At 35.7% G+C, this 27,999-nt stretch overlaps 2 protein-coding genes across 2 annotated transcripts; both read left to right on the top strand.

The window, feature by feature from the left end:
* The first annotated feature begins 3,816 nt into the window (after positions 1-3,816).
* Positions 3,817-7,266, top strand: LOC132313677 (large ribosomal subunit protein eL21z/eL21y). The gene is made up of 2 exons (XM_059812569.1): positions 3,817-4,154; positions 6,823-7,266. Exons 1-2 carry the CDS (start codon positions 3,918-3,920, stop codon positions 7,078-7,080), a joined length of 495 nt encoding a protein of 164 aa, XP_059668552.1. The 5' UTR covers positions 3,817-3,917; the 3' UTR covers positions 7,081-7,266.
* A 7,706-nt stretch (positions 7,267-14,972) lies between these two features.
* LOC132313678 (carbon catabolite repressor protein 4 homolog 2-like) lies at positions 14,973-27,995 on the top strand. The gene is made up of 12 exons (XM_059812570.1): positions 14,973-15,606; positions 20,277-21,030; positions 22,531-22,617; positions 22,704-22,787; positions 22,867-22,953; positions 23,076-23,162; positions 24,080-24,130; positions 24,226-24,317; positions 24,410-24,524; positions 24,693-24,840; positions 25,067-25,221; positions 27,793-27,995. Exons 1-11 carry the CDS (start codon positions 15,449-15,451, stop codon positions 25,210-25,212), a joined length of 1,809 nt encoding a protein of 602 aa, XP_059668553.1. The 5' UTR covers positions 14,973-15,448; the 3' UTR covers positions 25,213-25,221; positions 27,793-27,995.
* The last annotated feature ends 4 nt before the right edge of the window (positions 27,996-27,999 follow it).

A 27,999-nucleotide genomic window follows, 5' to 3' on the forward strand; every position in this document is an offset into this window, starting at 1 on the left:
AGAGATAAGTATACTCCATCACACCAACAACCACATCTACTACAAGATTTTTATTGGTCTAGCGGCTATAATTTTGGGGTCTTATGATTCAGTTGCAGATGCCAGAGAGCTTGCACGGGAGAGATTAATATTTTGGGTTGATTAAACAACAAAACAAACCCATTTATTCACGCATATAGTCAATCCGATGCACCAATTAAGATCAAATCAATCCAAAACAGACCAAAGAAGCAAAATCGGAGACAAATCCAAGAACAGAGCTACCATCATGAACAATTCTGTGAAGAAATTAATCATAAAAACATGGCGCGTGAGCGCACGTTGGGGAGAGTTGGGTATTGATTAGTCGGCTTTTTCTCACCGTGTTATTGCGTGTGAGCATAGCTGGTGAAAACTGTTCGGCGGTGAGATTGCGTGCGAATCTGGCGAGAAGATCGGGTGAAGGTGATGATAGGTGGTGAAATTTCAACGTAACCACCTTCAGTTGGAATTCTCATTCGCCGGTGGCTACTGAAACTGCATAAGCGAATTCCTAGAGAGAGAACATGAGTCGCCATCGGTCATGGATTTGCGGAGTTCGCTATGTGAGCTTTGGCAGAGAAGAGACCAGAAAAGGCAGACGCATTGTGTCTAGAGTCTAGACCAGAGACTTATCGGGGTCGGTGGTGAGATGAGGTTGGCGTTGTCCTTGGTGGCGGTGAAGAAATTGGATGTAGCCTGGACCTCCGAGGCTGGAATAGTTTAAGAGATTGGCGGGTCATGAACTGAGAAGAGACCCGAAGAGAGAGGAACGGGTCGCCGGCGAAGGGGCTTACTGGTGCGGCGACGGCAAGGCAGAGGGTCGCATGGACGGATCCAATAATCCAATTTATGGTACTGGGTTCTTTTTGGCTTTTACCAATTGCTTGTTTATGGAATATTTTGTCTCCTTTTTTATCAATTTGAAAATTTATGGGATGCTTGAAATACTTCCGCATCATGATGTTCATGTTCACTGGCAGTTCTTGCTTCTCGCCATTCCGTCCTCTGTATAGTCACCGGACCATTCCGTCCTCTGTGTTACAGTTTGACATGCGGTGAATCGATGATCTTGCCTTACTAGATTTTAATGAACTCATCCTTGCCGTAAAACCGTACGATCCACCAAACTAGGAAATTGAGAACGCTTTAAGACCTTCGCGTGTTACAGGGACGATTCAGAGAATCAGAGTTGTGGATTTGGGGAAATTTTGATAAAGGCTTGTTTGGTCGGTATTCTAAAATTAAAGATATTATTGTCCTTTCATGTTTCTATGGGCAGTATGGTCATTTAAATTTAAGAAACAATTTTAACGGTCATATATCACCGGACGTTGAACAGATGGAGTGATCTGCAATAATTTTGCATAGTCCAAGGAGTTTCTTATATTTTTTAAAGTTCAGGGGATTAGTTGCAGATTTTTTTATAGTTCAGGAAGATTTCTTGCATTTTACCCAATATATAATAGTCAGGGGCAGGGTAGGGGCACGTGCCCTGAGCTTACAGTGGCTCTACCCCTATATGGCTGTATATATGTATATATATTTGCGTTTCCAATTCTTGTATTCTAGCAAATTAACTAACTAAACTAAACTTAATTAAATAGAAAGATAAGAGTACGTTTCTCTCTACTTTTATTGTATTATATATATATATACATACGTACACATGTAGATGGCGACGAGAATTAAGACTTATTCAAGAGAAAGAGGCCAACCCGAAACGGTAGGTGAAATAAATCATGGAAGAAAACTAGGGAGAGGAAAAAGAAAAAGAAAAAGAGGAAGGTCTTTTTAATCAGCCCCTCTTCTGAAGGGCAAATTTTATAATCAATAATGAATTATCTTTTTTATTTTTCGTTCTATAAGAAAAATATTTTCACAGTACAAAAGTTGTCAAAACATTAACCCATTAGCAGTTATTTTTGTGAATTTGTGATATTTAGCATCTTCCGATATATGTACAGGTTTATGTGCACAGTAATGTATTAATATATTATTAAAAAAAAAAAAAAAAACGAAGGTAGTATACCTACAAACCGACTGATTGAATCCCTTCCAAAACGTACCCTAACTGCTTATTTACCCCATCCCAAAACCAATTTCATTTACTTGCTCGATCAACAATTTTAATAATCAGTTTTTGTAAGTAAAACATGACAGAGTAAAAATATAAAGTATTAGAGTGGATTCATGACTTCATGGAGATGTTATTATCCTCCTTACCTTTAATCTCATATAATAAGGTGGGTCATATAAATTTTCTCTTTAAACTTTTCCATTAAATACCACTTCATCTATTATATTTTATTTTTTAAAATCATTTTTAAAGAAAGGAACATAATATGTGTGTAATTCAAAGAACTTCTAGAATGGAAGTGTACTTACCCAAGAGCCTCTGTGGATAAATTCTGGCGGCCAGTCTAGACTTATGGAGTTTGGTTGTGAAAGTTGGAAAATGGGGAAGAAGATCCGGCTGCTGCCAAAATCTAGGTCTGCAAAGAACACCAACTCGATTGTGGGTCTGCATGTGACTAAATTTTTCTCAAATTTCATTTTAAAGGCATGACAATATCACATATTACGGTTGACACCCATACGATTTAAACCAATCTAAATCATACAGTTATATTTTGTCCTATTTATTTTATTTTCCTTGCACAAATATGTTGTTTTTGCGCCATATTGAATCAAAGTTAACTGTTTTGGTCCAATTCCAAATTTAACTGTTAGGAACCCCATATATTATTCTTGCTCTCGATGCTTTTAGATATTTAATTGTTTTGGTCCCATTAGTACGGAACAGTAACAATCACACTACTTTCTTGGACATAACATTCACGGTGTGGCTTGTGCATGGCCTTTATTTTCAAGGAATTGAGTTTTATATGAGTACTTGATCCTACTAATTAGATATTATTGGCTTTTCACACTTTTAATTTTTTTTTTCTTTTTCAAACGCGTCTACACATGTAGGAGATGTTTTAAATGTTTGTAACTTCTTCACACAATGTGAGATGCTACACATTTACTCCTATTGAATTTGATTATAAATCTGAGAAGGAATTTATTATTTAGTTATGCACATGCGCAAATTAGACTTGAACCCTCAGATAAATCACATCATAAAAATACAATTTGAGTTTTGCTATCATTTGTCAGTCAATATAACAAATTTATCATGACCACATTCGTAATAATAAATTTTGTAAAAAGTTTTTGGGTCTTGAAAGAGCATTTTGGCAAAGTTAAGAGATATAAGTTTCTCTTCTCTAAAACAATCTTGTAAGAAATACGGGAAGCAAATATGATTTTTTATTGACACTTTTAAAAACCCAAATATACCATTTTTATTACACACTTAAAAAAAATTTCCAAGCATGTCCCTATTTTCCGTGTTCTCTCCTTTATTTTAGATTTCTTAGACGAGAATGGAGGTTGGAGAGATAATAGTTCCATAGCATCCTATGTTGCTTTTCTTGCAAAGAGGATTTAATATTCTTTAAATAGTTCCATAAGAAACCAAGCAGGCCTTCTAACATGTGAAGCAAAAGGTATGCCAAACGGGTTCAAGAGAGCCGAACAAGCCCAATCTGCCCAATGAATTGCATGAAAAAGGCCAACTCATGGAACTACACGGTTGGGCTTGACCTGGTATAAGTTTGGGCTTGATTTGCTGTCCATACCAAGATCCAACTGAAACGAACAATTATTCGGGCCATTCGGCCCATTACCCTCCCCAATGGAAACAAGGGTTGCGAACCCTAGCGATCACACCATTTCTCTCTCATCCGCACACAGCCACAGCTATAAAAGCGATTTATAAACAAAGCTAGGGTTTTACCGTCCTTGGCATAGAGTTTTAGAAACAGAGAGTTTTAGAGAGAGAAAGTGAGAAGATGCCGGCTGGCCATGGACTCCGATCTAGGACTAGAGACTCGTTCTCTAGGGGCTTTCGCAAGAAGGGTACCATACATCTCACTACATACCTGAGGACCTACCACACCGGAGACTATGTCGATATCAAGGTAAATGGTGCCATTCACAAGGGTATGCCCCACAAGTTCTACCATGGACGCACTGGCCAGGTCTGGAACGTCACCAAGCGTGCCATCGGCGTCGAAGTTAACAAGCAGGTCTCTCACTTATTTCTCTCTCATATGCATATGTACACATATATAAACTCGTATGTCTGATTGTATTGGTAGAATAATGAATGCTACACATATATATAAACTCGTATGTCTGATTGTATTGGTAGTTATAGTGAATGCTATTGTGGATCTATTAGTATTATCGTTTTTTTTTTATTGTTTTTGTTTTTTTTATTTAAAGTTGTTTTACATTCCGTTTGGGTAGAAATGGTCCTGGGATTTGTGTATTGGGATAGGATTACATTGTTGATCTACTTGCTTCTGATATAAAGTATTTCATTACTTATTTAGATAATAGTCATACCGGGCAATTTTTAAAAACTAAAATAAAATTGGGATCTTGATTGTTTTTATGGGGTTGTTTCATTTTGCTTACTTTATATTTGTAAAATAAATGAAGTCTAAGAAATTGATTTGGATTGGTGTATTTGTGATACTTTTAGCTATTTGAGTGTTTGCAAAACAGTTAATTTAGGTGAGGGAAAAGAAATCAATTGTAATTGGCCTTGATGTCATGTAGCAACTCTTCCCTCGTGTAAAATGTAACTAAACCTGTATGAGCATTTGAAGTCATAATCCTTTGGCTTGCAGTTACCAGTTTAAGTTTAGATTGGTATATGGTCTTTTGCCTAGTTTCATACTTCTATTTCCATCTCTAATGCTTATATAGATGTCTTTTGAAAAACTCTTTAGGTCCTGAACCTTTTTTCATTCTCCACTTTTTCTTGTCTTGCCTGGCCTGAAGGGTCCCAAGATTATTGCATTTAATGGTGTCAGTTTGATTCGGGTAATTGTGTATAGAGGGGGGAAATCAAGTTATTTGTTTGCAATGTTCAACATTTTATTGAAAATAAGGACAAATGATTTCATTCGAGATTTCCTAAGAATTCACATAGTTAAATCCCCTATTTCGTATATCAGCAAAAGGAATGATTCATCACGATGAATTAGAACAAATAACTTGATTTCCTCTGGTAAAATGACCCCCTAGTATTTGTTTCAACCAAGGTTGTTAAATCGCGATTCTAGGTCATGATTCTATGATCCTAGGCCCCAAAAATAAGTTGAATTGCATAAAAATTGTTCATTTGGGTAGAATCCGGGCCAATTCTACATTATTCTACTGTTCACTTTTTTTATTTCACACTTTTTTGGGTATATTTGATTAATTGATTTCTTAACAGTTTTGATATGCATCATGCATGGGTATTTGATTAATTGATTTTCTGTTCTTGGTTTTTGAGTTTTAAATTTTGATTTTTGGCTCTGTGCAATTTTTTTTTGTTATGCTTCTATTCTGACTCATGTTCAATTTTTTTTTGGTTCTGCTTCTGTTCCGTACGTTGTTATTCTTTTTCTGTGCAAAGTAGGAAATATTTTGCTGTTATGAGCTTTTAAAAATTGAGATTGTGCAATTTTTTTTGCTGTTCTACCTTCTATACTTCTATTTTTTTTTTTTTCCAAAGTTTATCAGTTTGTGACGTTATGTTCTGCTTTTAAAATTTAAATTTCTACTCTTGAGCCTTTGAGAATTGAGCTTGTGGAATTTTTTTTTTTTGCCATTCTAACTTGTATACTTCTATTTTTAATTTTTTTCCAAAGTTTATCAGTTTATGATATTATGTTATGTTTTTAAATTTTAACTTACTACTTTGTGTTCCGAGTGCTCTACCTTTTGTGTTCTCTTTTATATTATATTTGGACCTTAGAATGGTACTTTTATACTTCTTTTTTTTTTTGGTGTTTTATGTTTTGGCCTTATTCTTGCTATATTTTACACATATTGGTTAAGGGGTTAGTTTGAATTGTTTTTACACGAATCTTACGATTTCCGATCCGATTTTACGGAGTCCAAAATGATTCTACATAAAATCTCTATTTTAACAACCTTGGTTTCAACATGAATCACACAAGGGTAGATTAGAAACCTCTTGTAAAATCCCCCTGTAACCCAGTAGATAAATTACAATGGCATACTTCAATCTATTCTAGACATACAAGAACAAAAATAATAGTAAATCATTAGAACAATATTAGAATAAAATTTTGCTTTCTTTCTTGGATTCAACATAGAAACACAACAATTCAAGTTAAGCCAATGAATCTTTTGTCCTTAAAATAAAGAGGCTACATTCCATATAAGACTGCCTTTTCTGTGTGATATACCTGTTTATTTCTCTAGTGATTTGAAGTTATTGAATTTTGAAATTTTGAATTCGATGCAAGAAAAGTTGCATTGTAACATACCCGAGTCATTACGGTACTCAGGCTTTTATTGATTCATATTCAAAGTATTATTTTGTGATTGTTTTACCCAAGTATGCTTTTGGAAGCAAGATGGTTCCATTGTATTGGAGTTGAGTAGTGTCATCATTTCCATTCATTATATGGCTGCTTTCAGATTGTCATGCATCATTTTCGAAATAGGAATATATTTATTTATGGAATAATATGTAAAAGTTGAATCAGTGGGCTTAAGCATTTATGATTGTACGAAGAAAAAAAAATGTTTATGGTTGTAGGATTCTTTTCAATTCTTTTGCCATCCTGCAGTGCTTAATATTTGGCATTCTATTTGTGACTTTTTCTGTTTCGTGGCAGAAGATAATTAGTAATTAAACCGAGCTGTGTTGTATATGAATGAATATAGGTCGGAAACAGGATAATCAAGAAGAGGATTCACGTCCGTGTGGAGCACGTGCAGCCCTCTAGGTGCACTGAGGAATTTAAATTAAGGAAGAAGAAGAATGATCAACTGAAGGCAGAGGCAAAGGCAAAAGGTGAGGTCATTAGCACAAAGAGGCAGCCAGAGGGCCCTAAACCAGGTTTCATGGTTGAAGGGCACATCTTGGAAACTGTTACTCCAATCCCCTATGATGTCGTCAATGATCTCAAGGGTGGATACTAGATTAACTTGTTCTGGGTTTCTTTTTTGCTTTATGGGTTGTTGGACATCTGAAGTGATTTGATCTAGCATATTTATATGAATGTTTTCTTCTCTGCTCGTTGCTGAGCTTATGTTCCAAGATATTATTAGCTAAGGACACAGTTTGCTCAAATTTTGTGTTAAATGAAGAGTTATTTTCTTTTGAAATAGCCATACAAGTTTCTGTGAATGCCGGCAATCATTATATGCCACTGCCTTGTTTTATGCCAAATGTTTTATGGAGTTAGCAATGGCGAGGGAAAATGGAAGTTAAAAGAAAAGGCATGGATGGTTTGTAACTCTAAGAATAGAAAAAACTGATTGCTTCAGTTTTCTGAAAACTGTTTTATTAAAACTCAATTATAAAAAGTCTGTTTTCAGATAATTGTCTTTTATTGTTCTTTGTAAATTGCTTTTTGTTTTTTGAAATCTTGAGAATTGTTTTTGGAGTTACAAACCAAGCAAGCCTTAATCTCTCATGTTTCTCTCTTATCTTTCTCAAATATGGTTGGAGTCAGGAAATATAGGAGTATGACAATTTAAAATTCTGCCACTGTGTTGCATTTTGGTAAATATATTTTTTCGTTCTCTCTTCATAAATCTGGGGTAGAGCTTGTTTGTTACTGTTGCTAACTCGTTGAAGATGTGATTCTGTTGGGAGCTTTTTTGTCAAGCAGAATCAGCACTAAATAGTCTTGCAAAAAAATATGCTGTTGTTCTATTTATCCATTTCAATTTCTGTCTTCTGTGAAATAGATGTTCGAGATGTCCTTCGACAGGTTTTCAAGGGCAAGTGTATCTGTATTTGCCAATAGGAAATAAAATTCTTCTGTTTACATCCAAAAGAAAGCTACATTATATTTGGGCGGGTTACCTACCTATATTGGGGATGCGTATGTGGATATTTGAAGTCTTAATAAGAGTGTATTTCAAAAAAATTGTACTAGTTTTAGACTAAAAGTATGGTCTCTTTGCTGTATTGTCTTTGTTAAAAAAAAATGCAGTCTTAATATAAATAGTAGAAATTGAAAATTTCCAAATCAACCAAATGGCATGACTTAAGGAGTGGTCACAAAGGAAAGGATATGTGCCCAGGCAAAGGAACTTGTTAAGCTGTACTAAAGTATGGTCCTTTAGATACTTTGATTCAGATGCACTTTTTTTTGTGTCACTCTTCAATTTTTTTTTTTTTTTTTTTTTTTGGTTCTAAATGCAACTGGGACAGTTTAAACCATATATCATTACAATATAAATACCAACTTATACTATCTAATAATAGTCACACTAATGAATGATGTGTGTGTGTGTGTTTGTTGTGTAAACTGTAGCTTTCTCTCACAAGAATCTCCACCTTTTTTATATATTGGGGGTCTTATTTATTTGAAAGAAAGAGAAGTTGGGAGTCTTGCACTACCAAATTGAAGTTGAAAATGAAGGCAGCATGCAACCTCTCTCCTTTCCTTCTCTTGCTTATTGTTTCCTCAGGTTGGTTGGTTCTCTCTTCTACCTATTTCTCATTTTATCATTTCTTATTTTCCTTTCATAACAGATATTGTATAAATACAGTTATTTATTCTCTACTATACCTCTTCTTTTTTAATAAATGAATGTAAATTTTCACTCTACTTACAAAATAGAACAGTTATTTTTTTATTTTCCTTTTCTTATATTTCCAAACCTTACGAGGGATACTGCTATCATTTCAATTCTGTAAAATTTACCGTATATCATTTTAAAAAGATTATTTTTTAATTTTTTTTTTTTCATTAAATTTCAAATTTTGAAGTTTTTTGGACAGCTGAATTTGCCATAGCCTTACCAGTTCAAGGGGCAGCAGCACATGCCATAAGGATTCCGGAGCACACCTGTCATAAGCTGATTGGGCGAAGCAAATGTGAGATGCACAAGTGCAGTCGGGCATGTTCTAAAGAGCCTTATGGTGTGGGAAAATGCAAAGGCACCATTTGCATCTGCACATATTATTGTAAGCAACCCCCACAGTAACACCCATTACTCATTTACCTCTCGAGAATGTGTTCTCTCTCTCTCTCTCTCACACACACAAAAGTACATATATATATATACAGAGAGAGTCAAGGATCTTTGTGGGATGAAATTGATGATATTTTCAATCTTCATAGTTTTTTTTTTTGGGTAATCTAGTTTCCCTTTTTAATTAAAAAGAGTGTATCTTTTGCAATGTATAAATGTGGACTAGTGGACTATACACTTCTCCATTTTGATGTTCTATTTTACACTGAAAATGAATCATATGGATTATCTTTATCCAACAAACCACAATAATCTATGTGGAGACAAATATTGCAACCGTCATGTTGAACCAAACAATTTTAAGAGCATCTTTAATAATACGGACTTGTGAAAAAAAAAATAATAATAAATTAATTAAGATATTGTTTCTTCAAACCAAAAAAAAAGAAGAATCTAGGGACTCTAATGATAGATTTATCTTATAATTGTGTGCAAATATTATAAACAAACATGAAATGTAGATTTTAGTTAATTTGGACTTACATTTCTTTATCAGGTGTGATCTCCTCTTAAATTTACACAAAGTAAGATATTAACCAAATGTGAGAAATGAGAGAAATGCATGTATGAATGTGAATTTATGCCAACGGCCCACATTTACACATATAGTTCTATCATCTAGATAAAGATACAGTTTTACGGAGAATCAAATACACATATATAGTGACGTCGTAATGCGGCACGTTTGGATAATATTTTTGTTGATGAAAAGGATAAATAAACACTTAAATTTTGGTTATGTAAAAATAAAGTTCAATGAGATTGTGCCAGATTTTCTCGAAATTTATGTCAGAAATTGGATGGCATTTTAGAACCAAACATATGTAATATTTCATTTATATTAATGGGAATTACATACGAAAACATGTAACATTGCCGTGCTCATTTTATTCCAACAGCACATGAATGACTATTAAAATAAAATATTTGTAAATTGTAGCAAAATATTGAAGACAGTTGATCCCTTTTCATAATGGTTGATGTATGAAAGAAGTATACATTTGATATTTATCAATATCACACAAAATTTTATTAACCATCTCTTCATATCAAGTCATCATTTGCAGCAGCCTCTCCAAAATTTTACTTTATAAATTAGCCCCTTTAATTTTTTTTAAAGTCACGTTGCAGCAGCTTTTAGGGATTTTTACTCTCTAAAAAAATATATATATTTTACCTACGACTATATTTATAACGGTTATATTTTAACGACTATATTTTTCATCTTATATAGTAACTCATTTGTTCATCATGACATCATTTGGGATTCATCTTTTTCATTGTAACAAAATATCATTATCCATCTGCTTCAATCTCGAAATTCAGGCTGTCATCACAAACTTTTCCTTTCCCAGACTCAAATCCTCCATCTTCTTTATCTTCTGAATCATCTCCATTATCAAATGACTCTATTGACGCGTTGATTCAAAGTTTTTTATTTTTATTTTCTAGGCCAATATAGTCCTTATGTAATATTTTAGTCAGCCAAAATAGTGCCTAAGGACTATATTATTTATTTACTGATTTTTTTAAAAATAAAAAGTGATCAAAAAATTACAAAAAATAGGTTTTGGGGGGGTGGGCGCAACTAATCAGGTAAACAGCCCTTACTGTTTGGACCGTTTCCCCCTTTTCTTTTTCTTTTAAAAAGAAAAACAGCACAGTTTTGGTTATTATTATTATTTTTTTAAACCAACTTTAAAACGACGTTGTTTTGAATAACAAATTTTAATAAAAAAATAAAAGCGAATACAGGCAGGCTCGTTCGGACCAGCAAAAAAGCCTGTGAGTTCAAGTGAGCCCGCCTCGTTTAAGCGAGGTCGCTAGCCTTTTTGGCCCATTCTCACTAAACCAACCCTCTAGTGATAGGGCTGGAGATCGCCTGAGAGTGTAGGATTTGATTGACCAAAAAACTTTGAAAGAAAAATAATAGCTGAAAATGGAATAATTCCTTCCGTTATATACTAATATAGCATGGTAATAAGGAAACAAGTTTTTTTTTTTTTTTTTTTTTTTTTTAACCCTGGCAAAAGAACAGCCAAATGGCACTTACATAGGCAAGAACACAAAAACAACATCCAAAACAAAGAACCATAATCATTGACAAAACACAGGTATCCCCCAAACAAGCCCAACACCCAGCTAGGTCAAGACATCGGTCTTTACAACAATCTAAAGCTTTAAAAGATGTCTATAACAGTAGGTTGGCTAGCACCCACAAGAAGCGCATGTTGAGTGGCAAAAGACTAAGATGGAAATGATTCAGAGTGATATGATTCTCCAATTTGCACGTCTAACTTTCGAGAAGAATCAGAAAGAGGACAGACTATAACACCATAGGAGCCCATCTCATTTGGCTTACACATTGCACTACTCACCATAACTTTTTGTTTCTTCTCCCTCACCATGCAACCACCCTGAGACCCACTTGAAGTGGATTGTCTCTTCTTACGGCCTTGCCGGGCAGGGGAAGATCCCTGGCTTTGAGAAGTAGCGGAGGAATTAGATTGTGTCCCCTTCAATGGCTTCACCCGAGCTTTACCCTTCTTCCAAGCCTTCGACATTTGATCCCAGCGTTGCAATGGTAAAATCTGTCCCTTAACTGGGGAAGTTACTGGATCAGAGGGCAAAAACTCCTCATTTTGTACCGAGCCACATGACTTTGAGAGGAAGAGCCCGGCATCATGCGGCCATCTAGCTTAAAGATGGTCACCCCAAGTGGGATAAAATCCTCAACATTACCTTTCCAATGGCCTCTCATGACATCCAAACTGTGGGTAGCCACACCCCCAATAGAACACTCACATTTTTTCCATCGCCACCAACCATTATAGTTTATCCACCCACACTGGATAAAGCCACAACTGCATTATCCGATTTATCCAACTGATTGATTCTAGGACCAAGATCATGAAGTCTAAACACATTACGGGAGTCACATGCCTAGTCTGGCAACAGATGGAGAACGGAAGAAGATTTAGATACATTAAGGCCATCTCCACCATTCGAATCCCTATCCTCCACATAGAGCTAATTTTTGCCATTCCCATCACCTAGAGAATCAACCATAGACTGTTCTGGATTCCAAAGGTCTTTTCCCAGAAAACCTTTCGCTCCCAACCAACCCTCATATTCCTTCAAATCCGCAGAGAACAAAGAAGACCCTACCGGACATGATTTTCAATGATGACCGATAATACCACATGCATAACAAAAAGAAGACAACTTCTCATATCGAACTTGCACCCAAGACTTTAAACCCGACGGACTTGATAATAATATATGCCGGCGAAAAGGCTTTGTTATATCCAATTCCACTCTTAGATGAAGAACCCATCTATCAACTGACACGTTTTCCTTACTGTCAAACAGACCCTTATCCCTCAACTCCACCTTTAAACAATGACCTAACGTGTTTGCAATTTGTTGCCCCACCTTTTCAGACAGAAGATTAGCATGCACATCCAGAATTTGGAGCCAGAAAGGAGAAACCTGAAACGGTTCATCAGAGCGCAGTAAGCCCTCCTCCCTTTCCTTAAGAACCACCAAAAAGCCAGCGACAACCATTGAGGATACGCTGATGAATACTAGCATATGGAATAATAAGCTGGAACAGGTTCCTTGCGACCTTGAACACTTGTAGTCGCTTAGAAATAGGCTCATATTGCTTCTCTTTTGGTCAAAGCTTGTTAAACAACTTGCCAAATGTGTACTTAACCCCGGCCAAAGTCGTTGTTTTAAAAGCCCAAACCTTTCCAAACAAACTAAAATGGCAGAGTTAATCGCTCTGGGCAGTGTTATCAGTCGACAAAAGGGTTGGTTTTTTCTCCGCTGGAGTCAACGTCATTCCTCAAAACTGAGTAATAATGGTAGGCTCCATTGACACCACAAAAGAGAGGGACAGGAAGATGAGGGAAAGTAACACTAAATTAAACCACCACTTGTTACAAATAAATCGGAAGGAGAAAGGATAAACCTTGCCAAGATGGTAACCCAAAATATATAATTTGTCCTAAGCACTTACTAGATACCGAGATAGAAATGACAGATAAGCCCAAAAGTCAACCAGATGTGACTTAAATGGTTCGAAATAGAGGCGCTACTTATTCCAAAGAGATGATCTCGCCATGACATCAGAGTAGGAGGTGTATGGGATATATTTTGCTGCTCTAGCCACACAAATCGGAAAGAGATTGAAATGTACCACATGGATAAACGTACCAAGGAATAAGTAAAATGTCACTGCCAAACACGGGTCTCGAAAACGCACGTGCCCCTGGCCCACAGAAAGCCAGAAGAAAGCTTCTAAAGGACTTTTCCAAGATGTCTTCCATGATGTCAGGCCTACCCCAGCTGAGGAAACGAACTCTGACTACAGGAACCGACATACCGATGATCCCAAAACCATAGAACAAAACCCACAATAGCCGGTAGAATCCTTTAGAGGGAACAAAACAATCAAATCCGGCACCAGACTCAGAAAACCTAAAGGATAGACATAAGACCCATGCACCATACTCAGAAAACCTCTTAGTAACAAGCTCCAAAGAGGACCCACCAAATAGATTCGGCACCGGAGGCAAACATGAAGGCCTAGGAGCACACTAGATCACCGAACCATCCCAACATGATCAAAACCCAAAATAGAAAGTGGACAAACAGGAGGAACAACCAGAAAAGCAGCATAACAAACCATAAACCCACAAAAGCAAGACAATATATAATTTCCAGAGACAAAGAAAGACAAAGTGGCATAAATAAAAAGAGTAATTAAGGGTATAGTGCATTATCAGATCCGCCAAAAGATAAGCAAGTTACCAAAAGCTAATCGGAATCTAGAATAGCCACAAACTAAAGACATGACTATAGACAGGAGCAAAATCACCAACACAAACACAGAAAGGGAAACAAGCAACAATGGATCACAAAACACCCCACAAATAGCAAAAACATATAACTCTGACAAAACTGAAAACTCTGAACCACAGAAACCCCTACACCGAGAGGAACTCGATAATTTGTATTACAAAGGGAGGTAGTCTATTGATATTTCTTTTAATAAGGAGACAAGTGATTAGGTTGGATAATGACTAATTCCGAATTAGGAAAGAATATGTTGTCATAAAGATAATAAGGTCTGAGTTGAATAATTTGACCAAGCTATGTCCAATTCAATAATTTGGCCAAATTTCAAGCTTACATTAAAATAATATTTTGCGTAACTTATTTTGGAGTCCGGATTTAAATACGATTTTATTCAAAGTTAATTTTTTATGGAGTCAGGATTTAAATACGATCTTAATCAAACTTTAACTTTTTGTCGTCAACAAGCTTAATTTCAAAAATGTTAAAGTTAAGTCAATTTACTTACTTTACAATCTAATTTAGTGTTTAAGAAATTTTAACATGACCATACACTTTGGGGTTTTGATGAAGCCACCAAGCCAATTAAAATTTTATTTGTTTTCCATTTTTATATTTGTCTTTAATTTGATTAAAAAAGGAAATGATTAATGTTTTTTTTTTTCTTTTTCTAATCATCCATGAATGTCATAATTTGACATTTGCTCAAATTAATCTGTACTGGTTTTTTTTTTTGTTTTTCCATTATTTTTTATATTGGTCTCAGAACACGTAATAAATTATACAGAAAAAAGAAAAATAAGAAACAAATAGTAAAAATACATGTCCTTCGTTTGCTAGTATGAATTTAACATTTTTTTTAAGACTTAAATTCGTTGTTCCGTGGCCGATAATGCGTGCTTAATACAAAGGCACACTTATATATATATATATATATATATATATATATATAAATTATATTATTTGCTTTCTTGTCGAGAGCAACCGAACAATGCAATACGAACAACTCAAGTTCCTGTTTGTAAAACCCTAACACCAATCGATCGACTCTTCCCCTGTTGTTCGAACTCTCTTTCTTACATCAATTTGTCTCTTTCTCTTTGCTTTCCGGTCTGCAATTACTCTATTTGGCATTTGAATCCGTCCATTTTCTCTCCCTAGACGTTTCTGCTCTTTCTCTGTCTCTAGACCTTTCGTTTCCATTTCAGGCATTTCTTGAATTTTGAATTTATTCGGTTTTTTTTTTTTTTTTCTTTTTCTTTGCGAGATTGGGCAAGGCTGGCGTGTGTCCAGGGCAGGCTATGGCGGATCCGCCAAGTGTCCGCCAACGTCTGTTGCTCAATATAGGTGTAATTAAATATATAAGACTCGGATCATTTCTAGGGTTAGGGTTCGAGAGTTGTGTAGAGTGGGAAGTAGTGAGAGAGTGGGAAGTATGCTGAGCGTGCTGCGAGTGCATCTTCCGTCCGACATTCCGATTGTAGGCTGCGAGCTCACGCCGTACGTGCTCTTACGGCGACCCGATAAGTCCATTTCTACCGAGGATGTTCCTGAATCTGCCCCACTGGATGGTCACTTCTTGAGATTCAAGTGGTCAGTAATGTTACTTCCACTGATGCTAGTCACATCTTTTCTTTTCTCTTTTGATTGTGTTTTTCCTTGATATTTTTTATTTTTATTTTTTTATTTTATTTATTTATTTATTTATTTTTTGTAATTTATCAAATTTGCAAGTTTTTTTTTTTATTCCTTTGGATGTTTGGAATGATATGCAACTTGAGATTTTAGTAAAGATTTTAATTTTTGATGATCCATGGTTGATGCTCTTGAATGTGCGTGGACAAGACATTTTATTTCTTAATTGAGTTGTAGGGATTTGTTTAAAAATTTAATGCAGGTAAAAGCTACAATAAAAAATGAGGAAACTTGGTAGTTTAAAAGATGGGGTTTTTATTGGAAGGTTTGGTTTACTGCTTGGATGACTAGTCAAGGGCGTCATATCATAGAAATATGGCAAACATGAGAGGGTGAAGGCCTTGAACTTGGCTAAAGTATAATCAAATCAGATTTGAGGAAAGTGAAAAGGGCAGGATTAAATTTGAAAAGGAAACTCCAATTGTCCTCACGTGTAATTTAAGAAAATTACAAGATTCAATTATGGATTTGGTGCACAATGGAATCCTAGATGTCTGATTGCAAGTGTCTGTGTGTATACTCTCTCACGCCCAAACACATGCACACAGTGGATGTGAATTGCTGTATGGTGGTTGAGAGTGTCACATGGCTCTGTTCCTTGTTATCATCAAAACCCCCTTGTGCATTCAGTATGTGATTTGCTTTTCATCTCAATTTCTACCTTCTTTCCCTCCTGCATTAATATATATTTTTAACCACCAAAAATTAATCAATTTCTGGGTTGCATTTCACGGTTTTCACCCTCTGCTTTCTTTCCCAAATTATGATTTATACGCAGAAATAATATTGTGCAAACGTGCTAGGATCTAAACATCATTAATGACAACTTAAAGACACTGAAATTTGGTGTTACATTGAGTTGGCACTCTGGTTGTTGTGCTAGATATGGAATTGTTCCTGTCAAAAGGGTTTGACCTCAAAAAAGAAGCATCCTTGTTTTCATAATGATCTTTTCATTGGAAAAAGAGGTTGTGACTTACAGGCTTAGATGCATTGTATCCGCAGTTCCGCACCTTTATGGCAAGAGCCAATCTATCATGAGCGTGCACTCATTGAGTTCGTGCCTCATATCCATTACATCGAGAGGTTGACCTCCAGTCTAGCATGAAGGCTCTCTCACTGAGTTCGTGCCCTAGTCAGACGTTATGAGGTCAACCTCATGATTTAATGGCTATGGTGCATAAAATCATTTAGAGTGCACTCATTGTAGCTTTTTCCTTGCGGTACGTATCGGAGAAAATTCAAAAGAAACCAAACGTTATATGATTTGGCCTTGCTATAAAAGTCAACGTTTGACAGACTCATAAATATGTAGTCCTATTTTTTGGGTTGCGATTTATTATCTTTCCACAGCTTTGATTTCCATTATTTATATTCATCTTTCTCAGTTCAGTACAATTACATTCTATATTCCAAGAATCAGGTTGATTAATATGTACAGTTTGTTTACATTTGAATGTAAAAGCTGGCATAACTTCTATCACATTCAAGTTCCTGCTTAAAGAGACCAGCAAGACGAAGCCAGAGAATTTTGCCCACTAATTAAACTGCAGTTTAGTAAACAACAATAGGATGTCAGATTTTTTAACTTATCAGCCATTTTCTCTTGATACTTTAAAACTGTAAATTTCATGTTTTCTTCCCATGTGTAGTTTAAGGATTAGCACAAATGCACAAAGTGAAATTATTTTCAACTGGTCTTCTATAATATATTGGACATTCCTCCTAGGATGATTGACAAAGAAAAGCTGTAGTTAATTTAAGATGCTAAGAAACAAGCATATATATAAACATTAAAGCATTCTCATGTTTCCGTATATATATTATACAATTACTTCCAAGTTATCAATTTCAACAAGATCCTACTTACACTTTGTGTCAAGTTTTAGTACTTTCGGATGTGTTTGATTTGTGGACGGGAGGGCATTTACAGGTTCAAAGGAGTATATCAATGGGTACGGTTCATGATGGGCCCTGATTTCTCAATAAAATTAACTGGCAATTTCTATGGGTCTTTCTGGATAATGAAGCAATTAATGTACGAAACCTTGCTGATGGGGAAAAGTATGTTAAATACCAATACCGAACTAGCAGCAAATGGTGCATGGATTGATGATTATCCCTTCTTTGTCTTGCCAAGAAGGCTATACTACAATTATTTCTAAATAGGCTTTGCAGCGGCAACATGATTTATGAGGAGTGTTTGATATAAGAAAAAAATGAAGTCTTAATGAGGAAAATGCAATTGTATTGGAAACTACTTGTGTAAATTTAATTTTTGTCATTCTAATAAGATGGACATTTGCAAGGAGGAGCTGCATTTGTGTTGCAGCTTGCATTAGACAAAAACACTTCTTGGACAAGTCCAGGCATACGTGCTGCATATCTTTGACACGTCAATGATCTACAAATAGAACTCTTTAATTTTGACACGACTGGCACTTCTTGGACTTGTCTTAAGATCTGACTAATGAACCTTGGATAAGACATAATACCCATTTACATGCATATACAAATACAATGCATACTGATTTATATCATGTCATTAACCATTATTATATCTATATGCGGCAGAGGCAATTTTTATTATATCATTAATAAGTTGTATATTTGATGTTACAGTCGGTAAATAATTATTTATAGTATAGATATTTTTATATAAAAGATGTATCTTTTAATGTCCTCTCCTCACGTGTCCGCATCCTACTTATTTAAGATTCGCCAAGACTGTGCGTGTATCCATGCTTCTTGTCTGCAGTTTTTAGAAATTGTTCTGAGTGTTTATAGTATGGAAAACAGATCTTGCAACTGTACGTTGCTTTTTAGGATCCCTGCAGATTTGATCCTATCTACACCCGGAGCCATAGGAAAGATGTCTTGCTTGTTAGTTGTTGATATAGTTGGATTGGAGTACAGAACTTTATATGAATTTAGTAAGAATCTAGGAAACTGAATAAGAAGTTGAAGAGTCTCATTAACTACCTTAAAAAAATCAAGAGAATTTTGAGAAGTAATTTTGACATGTACTTTGTGAGACAATTTAGTGTAATAGGAGTTCAAAAAAGTAAACGTAAATCCCTCTGATTTATCAAGATTAATAGGTGGACCACTTGGTTAATACCCAATGAATTTTGACTGATGATATTGGGGTTATATATATATAAATATATGCACATATATCAACAGGATACTTTATCATGGCTGTGGGTTTACCTTTACCAACTCTGGTATTACTAATTTATGTTACACAATACTAAATCTTGATAAATATATCACCTGGCCATCTTTTCAAGTATCACGATTTCTTAACTTGCGTTCTTTGAGTAAATGAATAAATTTCTGTGTTTTGAGTGTGTGTCAGATTTGATGCTCTCTATGGCATGACTCGTAATCATGTTAACCGTTACAGCCTTTCAAACTTAAGAATGTAGTAGCAATATTGTTTGCATAAAGTTCAAGATATGAAGGAAGAGCCATCAATTTAAGACATTAGTCCTACCTCCTCAGTTTCTAGTTATCCTATACAATACTTTCCCAATCTCATTGTCAGTTAGATCTTAAACTTCATCATGATCAGTGTTGCTGTTTTGCTAAACTTTGAACACAGAATTTGCGACTTAAAAGTGTTGGTTGATTTGCAATAGCTGGCCTATGAGTTTGACTCTAGAATGTATAAGCATATTCATACCTGATAAAATAAAACTAAGGGTGGCTCCTTCTGTAGGTTGCCTCAGATATGCATCAATTGTGTCAAATTTGCTAATGAAATAAGGATGGCATCCTGTGGCCAATTGACCAGGGCTTGATATTGCACAAATTGATGATTGTCTGACCTCTTTTGCTATCGAGATCAATTCTTGTAAAAAGGCTGTATTAATCTTTTGCATCCAGCACCAATGGCTACATATGGACTCTGTACTTCTGTAGTTAAATATGATAATATCATATTCCATAGAAGATAATAGGTAAGTAGTGCCTACTTCACGCACTTAGGCAAGAGTAAGTCATAAGGAGGTTTTATTTAAAGAATTTGGTAACTGATGGGATCCATGTGAAATAATTATTTCTATGATAGACTAAACTGCGTTAATCATTATAGAGATGATGCTGAAAAATGAATGTTTCAGTTGACATTTTTGATATCCGTAGACAAATTTGCTTAAACTGTAGGCATTGCAAGCATACTCGTTTCAGTTTCGTGTTAGCTAACACCTGGGAAAGAACATCTGGTTATGTCACATGACAATCTCTTGTGCTCGGTTCGATGTAGTTTTAAATCTTGTGCCCTCCATTTCATCCTAAAGGTTATAGCTATGTGCTGGATTTCCATATCTCTTGTCAGGAAATAAATTTAGCCTTCAATATGAGACTGTTGTGATGTATAATTTGATCTGATACTGGAGTCGTGAGTTGTTTTTATTCTAATTTTCTTCATCTGATTAATTTTTTTTATTTGTCTTTCTGATTATATGTCCTCTGTTTTTTGGTTGCTTGATGTCTTAAAGAATGAGTTTGGTCTTTAGTACATAACCTGATGCGTATTTGTGTACTCTTGGTTTTGTTTGCAGGTATCGCATACAAAGTGATCGGAAAGTAGCTATATGTAGTGTACATCCATCTGAGCAAGCCACATTGCAGTGCCTAGGATGTGTTAAAGCCAAAATACCTGTTACTAAAAGTTATCACTGCTCTCCTAAATGTTTTTCGGATGCATGGCAGCATCATCGGGTTCTGCATGAGCGTGCTGCTAGTGCTGTAAGTGAAAATGGAGCTGAGGACGAAGAGTTATATGGGCGCTTCAATAGCACGGGATCTGGGGTGGTGAACACAAACTTATCTGGTTCACTGTCAAACCCTAACTTGGCAAATGGTGCAGCACCTTTATATCCTGCGGGGGTTACACAAAGGAGTGGTGGTGAAACTTGGTTTGAAGTTGGAAACACTAAAAGATATACACCAACTGTCGATGATGTTGGCCATGTCCTAAAATTTGAGTGTGTTGTGGTCGATTCAGAAACAAAACTACTTGTAGGACATGCCAATACGATATTAACGTCTCGTGTCATTCCGGCTCCATCTCCTAGTCCACGCCGCTTGATATCAGTTAGTGGAATTGATGTCATGGGGCATATTGATTCAGATGGCCGTATTTCCACTGCAGGAACATTTACCGTGCTTTCATACAACGTTTTAGCTGATGTCTACGCCACCAGTGAATTATACAGTTATTGCCCCCCTTGGGCTCTTTCTTGGCCTTACCGCAGGCAGAATTTGTTACGAGAAATTGTTGGCTATGGTGCAGATATTGTTTGTCTTCAAGAGGTATGTAAGCACAATTAAGAGCTATTGTTTGATAAGTATTGAAAATGATTCTATAATCTGTATTTTACTTAAGTTTTGGAAATTGACTCTGGTAAATGTCTATCTTCTGTAACTTTGGAATATGACATTCTTGTTGGAAAGCTGGAAGCTGAGGAAATGGAACATTTAACTGTTTGCTTATTTTTGCAAACTGATTCCTTGAAATTTAAATATGTAAAGTAACTTTTGGTTAGATAGCCATGCTTAAGGACCAAAGCAATTATTATATTTAAAAATCCTCATTCCAACTATTTACTTGTACTTCGTTGGATTAACTGATGGCCTGGATGCCGAGAGCTTGTTTTTCTGCAAATGGGATCAATGAAAATGTTCATCAACATACTGTCTTCAGGGTGTTTAGTTGTCAAGCTACTCTCTTTTGTTAAAGCCAATAATTAAGCTTCTTACTTTGTGATAATGGCTTCTTTGGAGAACTAGAAATGTTATTGAAAATGCCTCCAAAAATGTTTGTGGTTAGTAAGATAATTTTATAGAACTATAAATGATATGTATAGATATAAAGAGTGACATCCTATTCCTCCCCCATGTACAAGAACGCTCAATTATATGAAAACCAGACTAAACAGAAACATCCAAAACCTAAATGAAACAACAAAACTCAGAAAAAAGAGAGAAAATCTCCCAAACCTGCAGAGCAGATGGGTAAAAGGCAAAACCCAATTGCTGGGAAAGACAAGCAGCAAACACAGATCGAAAGCAAAAGTAATTGTGCCAACCAAAAGAGAGAGTTGAGCACACAAGGATAAACACCTGAATTAAAATATGACACAAAATTGACTCTTGACATGTTCCATTTTTTTTAAGCTTTCTATCTGCTTGAGAGTAAGGAATATGGGGAAGAGGCGTCAATATATATGTAACAGAGTCCAAGATATCTTTCTGAATGGAGACTACGGCCCTTTATTCATTTATCTGAATTCTACTGTTCTTTCCATTAGAAACTGTTGCAGCAAATAACTGCTTATTTGGCTGAAACCCCAACTGCTTGCCCTTTAAGTTAGAAGCTGATCACGGTAAAATATCAGCAAGGGGGCACAAAGGCCATTGGACTGGGCATTTAGCTGTAAGATAGAAACTAAATCCTAGCAGAAAACTGGAAATCACTATATCTGCAGGAGACACAAGATGCTGATTTAGTAATACCTTTTAATTATGATCTGTTGACCTCTGCTGTCCTACTTTCTGTGTTCATTTTAATGTTTTTCTGTAATCATACTTTTAGACATACTCACAGTGGAGTGGCGTGTTTCCTCAGATCTAGCTTACAACCAAAATATTACTGGCATCATCTGATTTTACTACCTTAGAATAATAGTGATAGTAATTAAAGATTTACCAATTATATGGAGATTACTGCATGTATATATAATTATATTGTTTTGTAAGGTTGAACATGCTTTTAGACGTTGACTAATGATGGTTATATCTTTTTCTTTGCAGGTTCAAAGTGATCACTTTGAGGAATTTTTTGCCCCTGAGTTGGACAAGCATGGGTATCAAGCTTTATTTAAAAGAAAAACAGCAGAGGTTGGTCAATGAACTCATGCCCCACGGTTGTAGCCTCTTAAAAATTGTTTATGTTTATTAGGCCAAGTTATCGTCGTTGTGTGCAGGTTTTCAGTGGAAGTATTCGTACAATTGATGGTTGTGCAACATTTTTTCGCAGAGACAGATTTTCACATGTGAAAAAATATGAGGTTTGAGGGTGTTCTTGCTATAAATTTATGTTTTCTATAAAATTTTGTACATTTGGATCTAATATATGCTTGCGTCCAGGTTGAATTTAATAAAGCTGCACAATCTCTGACTGATGCTTTGGTTCCTAGTGCTCAGAAAAAAACTGCTCTAGGTCGACTGGTTAAGGTAGTTTAGTTGCATCTATGTTTTATTTTCTTTTATTATTTTTTTTGGGACAAAACCCCTATGGTGATTTGTTGCATGTTTGCTTTCTGTGCTTATAAAGTTCATTTATTTATTTTTTGTAGGATAACGTTGCACTGATAGTGGTTCTAGAAGCAAAATTTAGTAACCAGGGGGTCGATAATCCTGGGAAACGCCAGCTTGTTTGTGTTGTAAGACTTAATTAAGTTTTTGCTTTTGTTGTTAATATTTCAGTACTGCTACTACCGCTCCAACTATTATTTCTATTCGACAATGTGTCATGTCACTGGAATTGTGCAACACATGTTGCTTAGTGAAGCTGCTTTTTTTCTTAGAACAAGTAGCTTGACCAAGGACAATGGATGGCCATCTTAGGCCAGACTATCACTTTAAAGATGCATTATGGCTCATGCTGGTGCAGTATAATATTGTGCCTAAGTACCATATCTGCAGCCTTATCGGAAAAGAAAACTAAGTAATTAATCGATGAAAACATAAAGTAGCATCATTTGTGCATTCTTTATCAATGAAAACGTTTATGCGGGAATTTTATAAAGTAATTTTGCATAATTATACTGGTGGGATTGAATTTGAAGCTGGAACCAGCTGCAACTGAGGATGGTAGAAAATTAGAAATGCAGGCCAGGTCTTGTGGACCAGTAGTATCATTGACGATCAAGCCCGTCTTATTGTTGGGTATTGGGTCAAATGGTTTGGTCCACCACTGCAATGGAGTTTTTTATTTTAATTTTTTATTTTAAACTTTAATTTAAGAGAAGAGAGTAAACACCTGGCCAGTATTAATTAATGACTTGGTAGACTAGCAAGGTTAGCATGTAAGTAACCTAGTCTGTTGTGCAAGGACCAGACCTCGTGGATGGGCGGTTTTGGTAGATTGAATGAATCGTAACTCTCAGAAATCAAGTTTTTGGAGCTACAGCTACCTCTTGCATCTTACTTTTCATGGCTTCACACGTTCTCCGGCATGTAAAATAACAACCTGTCAGCAGTAGCCAGATTTTGGCATTTCATCATTCTGCCTTTTTCTTTTCATTGGTATTGTTTGGAGCATTAAATGACCATTTTTGCTGATGGTTGTGACATACAGGCAAATACACATGTAAATGTCCAAGATCTAAAGGATGTCAAGCTCTGGCAGGTTTTCATCCAAGGCCCATTTTATTGTCTTAATATGTTGCCATTTATTTGCCTCATTTGTTTAAAATATTCCATGGTGCTTGTCTCTCTTAAAAGGTACACACACTCTTAAAAGGATTAGAAAAGATAGCTGCCAGTGCAGACATTCCCATGTTGGTTTGTGGGGATTTTAATGCTGTTCCTGGAAGGTCCGTCTTCTGTTCTTATACAATTATATGGTTACTGTAAATTAGTTTGTGGCTTATTGATTATATGAAGGTATTGTTGAACTTTATTGCAGTTCTCCTCATGCACTTCTTGCAATGGGAAAAATTGATCCAATGCATCCTGATTTAGCCGTAGACCCTATTGGAATCTTGCGCCCTGCCAGCAAACTAACACATCAGCTGCCATTGGTAACATATCTTCTGATGACGCACTCCTTTAAGAGCTTGCTTTATGGATGTATCTGTTTACCCTTTCTAGTAAATTTTTTCCCATGGAGAAGGAAAGTTGTGTGAGTATATGTATTAGCTTCTAGTTTATTACTAATTGTGGCACTTTTTTTTTTTTTTTTTTAACAGGTGAGCGCCTACTCATCCTTTGCAAGAATGGGGGTTGGTCTCGGTTTTGAACAACAGAGAAGAAGAATGGACCCTACTACAAATGAACCCTTATTTACAAATTGCACCAGAGATTTTATTGGTACTCTTGATTACATATTTTATTCAGGTACACCTCTTGTGACATTTCGTTTTATATGTTCCATTTTCTTGTATATATATATATATATATATTTTTTTTACTTGTTGCAGTTTGTTATTTCTATCTTCATCCTCGTCTTTCCTGCCCATGTTTTCACTAAATCATGAGTGCTAGTAGAATTTAAGTGCTAGGTTATATATGCCCCACAGGGAAATATGAGTTTTAGAAATTTTTTTTTTTTCTTTTGTTTCAGCGGACTCTTTAACTGTTGAATCGTTGTTGGAGCTCTTGGATGAGGATAGCTTGAGGAAAGATACAGCGCTTCCTTCTCCAGAGTGGTCGTCTGATCATATAGCACTTTTAGCTGAATTTCGCTGCAAGCCTAGAACTAGACGCTAACGGTACTGGGTAGGTGACTACGTTACTACTGCTGCTGCTGCTACTACTACTACTATTATTATAGTTATAATTATATATAGTTCCCATTGCATTTTGCTTTTTGGGTTACACTGTTATAGTTTGGTTGATCTGCAGATGCGCTTATTTGTTGAATGGGTCATGATAAAAAAACACTCCTATGGAATGCATATAGAGTGTATAACTCCCTGTACCTTCAAAAAAATCCTTAACATTCAATTTTGGAGCAGACAAGGACTGAATGCTGAAAAGACTAAAGTGTTCCTCTATAACTGAATAAAAGATAATTAAATGTGAAATGACTAAAGTGACCCTCTTTTTTCTTTCCCTTCTTCTTCTTCATCATCACTGCCGACAGCAAGCATGCTGCCGGCGATGAAGACAGTTGCCGCCGGCGGCGACCAAACCAGGTCACTGCCGGCTTCCTCTCATTCAGGTGTGGTCGCTGGACCTTGCAGCGGCCAGGCCGCTGCATGTTCCTCATCAGTGGCGACCCAAGGTGGCTGCCCTTCTTCTGCAATCAACCAGGTTGCCGGAGCGCGACCTGGTGAACACCATGGATGGCGACCCAAGTCGCCGTCCCCCTCCAGTTGTGTTGGGTAGCTAGCAGCGGCCCAATTCCTCCACATCGCGGCCCAAGGTCGCTGCGGTCGCTATACCTCTTACGGTGACTCACCAGGTCGTCAGACTGTAGCTTCTCCGGGTCGCCTTCAAAAGTTTTGTTTCCTTTGCAATAGAAGCATTAGATACTTGATGCTTAGCCATGCCGAATGTAGGAGGAAGGAAGAAACCCTTAGAATTGAACTAGGCCGGGACTTCCACCACTTCCACGTTATGGATTGTTATGCTAAATTAGGGTTTATAATTTCACACACATATATATATATATAAAGGTATTATTGGAAGAGATAAGGGTATTTTCGGAATTTTATACCTTAAAAATGTCATGTGCAATACACATGACTAATTTTTTAACAAAACAGTGACTTCAAGCCCTTCTTTGCTCATTTTTTCAAACTTAACGGACTTATATACCCAACATAAAAGATATGGGGTTTTATTTGCCCATAATATAAACATTAGGGGGTGTTATTCTCACTTTGCCCTATGTGTTGAATTTGTCTGCAGTGATAATGTGCATATCTTGTTTATTAGTTCAAGTCCTGGCTGTTAGAGCCAAACAAGAAGCAGGGATTGTATTAGGTAACTATGAAGAGCTAAAAGATCAGTCAAATTTGACATCTTGTTAACAAAATTAAGGAATATTACATCAAACAAAAGAAATTTCAATTAAATTTATTATAGTAATGGAAAGTAGTTATTGTTTATTTGTTTTTTGAGATTTAATTGTGATTCTCTCTCTCTCTCTCTCTCTCTCGTTGTATCTTTACCTACATGACAATTAATGTGGTTTTCTGTGAAGAATTTCTATATTTTGGTTGTTTCTCGAATTAATACTTCTTTATGCTCTCAAAATTGTTTTAAAATGTAATTGTCTAATCTTATCTAGAGTGCATAAGCACTAATTATATAAACTATCCGAATACAAGTCTAAATATTATTGTTAACAACTAAAACTTTTTTAAAAATCTTATAAACTAGTCCTACTTTATTTCTGTGAACAAAATCTATTTTCATTATTCCTAACTTTCTCTATTTACCCATTTAGTTTTTTAGAGACATGCAATATTAACTCTGCTTCCAATTATAATGTTTAACGACTCTAATATTTTCACTGTCAGTGATTCTATTCTAACCATACGATTTTTGGCAAGGTTCTGTACCGGTGCTTGTCTAGTCGCCACACTAGGTTCCATTTTTCTTAAGTAAAATGTTAAACATCAGAAGCATATGTTAAATTGTGCCTAGGATTGTTTATCAGCTGTATTTTTCAGTACTTAAGTTTGAATATAAATTGAATGAAATAAAATGCATGTGCAAGAATTATTTTATTAAGAAATACTGTTTGTCGAAACTTAGTGTATTCACAAAGTAAAATATTGTAATTAAAGATACCAGAGGTGGTGCAACTTATATGCACGCTGCTATACAACGACCTGTTTCTGTTTCTTGGACAATAAATGAGTTCTCAAAAAAGTCCAAGAAAGTTTCATGGGAAGGTTTCACCTTGCCACTCAACTATTTCTGGTTAATAGACTAATAGTGCATCTCCTCATCCCCTTCAAATGATCACAGACTATGTAATAAAGGTCTCGGGAGCACCCACATCATCTCAATGTATTGCAGTTATTTGTACTGCATTAATTTATAAAGCAAAAACATAATGACATGAACTTATATGCTAAAAAAATCTCGTCGTTTCACTTTAAAAAGGAAACAAAGCGTGAGTATGTAGTCATGCAAGTTCAAACGTTTTTGCTGTGTTCTGTAATGGTAGAATATATGATTGATACATCTTTCATTATTGGAATTTCGAATGGTTACTTGCATAAGCTATTATAGTTGAGTCTTCAAGCCAAGACTGACTGATTTTTCGTGTTATTGTGTTTGAATAAATGTGACTCTCCTTGATCAATCATGACCAATATATATTGCCTACAGGTCCGAAGAAGTTGAACCCATGATATAGAAGTAGAGAGAGCAAAATGAAGATGAGTTATTGTAAGAATGGTAGATCATGCTCATTTTTCTTTTTCTTTTTCTTTTTTTCTTTTTTTTCTTTTTTTTTTTCATTGTTGCTATGATCTGCTCTGTATTATGCTACCTTTATCTCAATAGAAAATTTATGATTATGTTTTATTTGATACC

The sequence above is a fragment of the Cornus florida genome, unplaced genomic scaffold (assembly GCF_030987335.1).
Source record: "Cornus florida cultivar Cherokee Brave unplaced genomic scaffold, ASM3098733v1 CherokeeBrave_3.0.0_Hap2_Chr06, whole genome shotgun sequence".
Classification (NCBI taxonomy): domain Eukaryota; kingdom Viridiplantae; phylum Streptophyta; class Magnoliopsida; order Cornales; family Cornaceae; genus Cornus; species Cornus florida.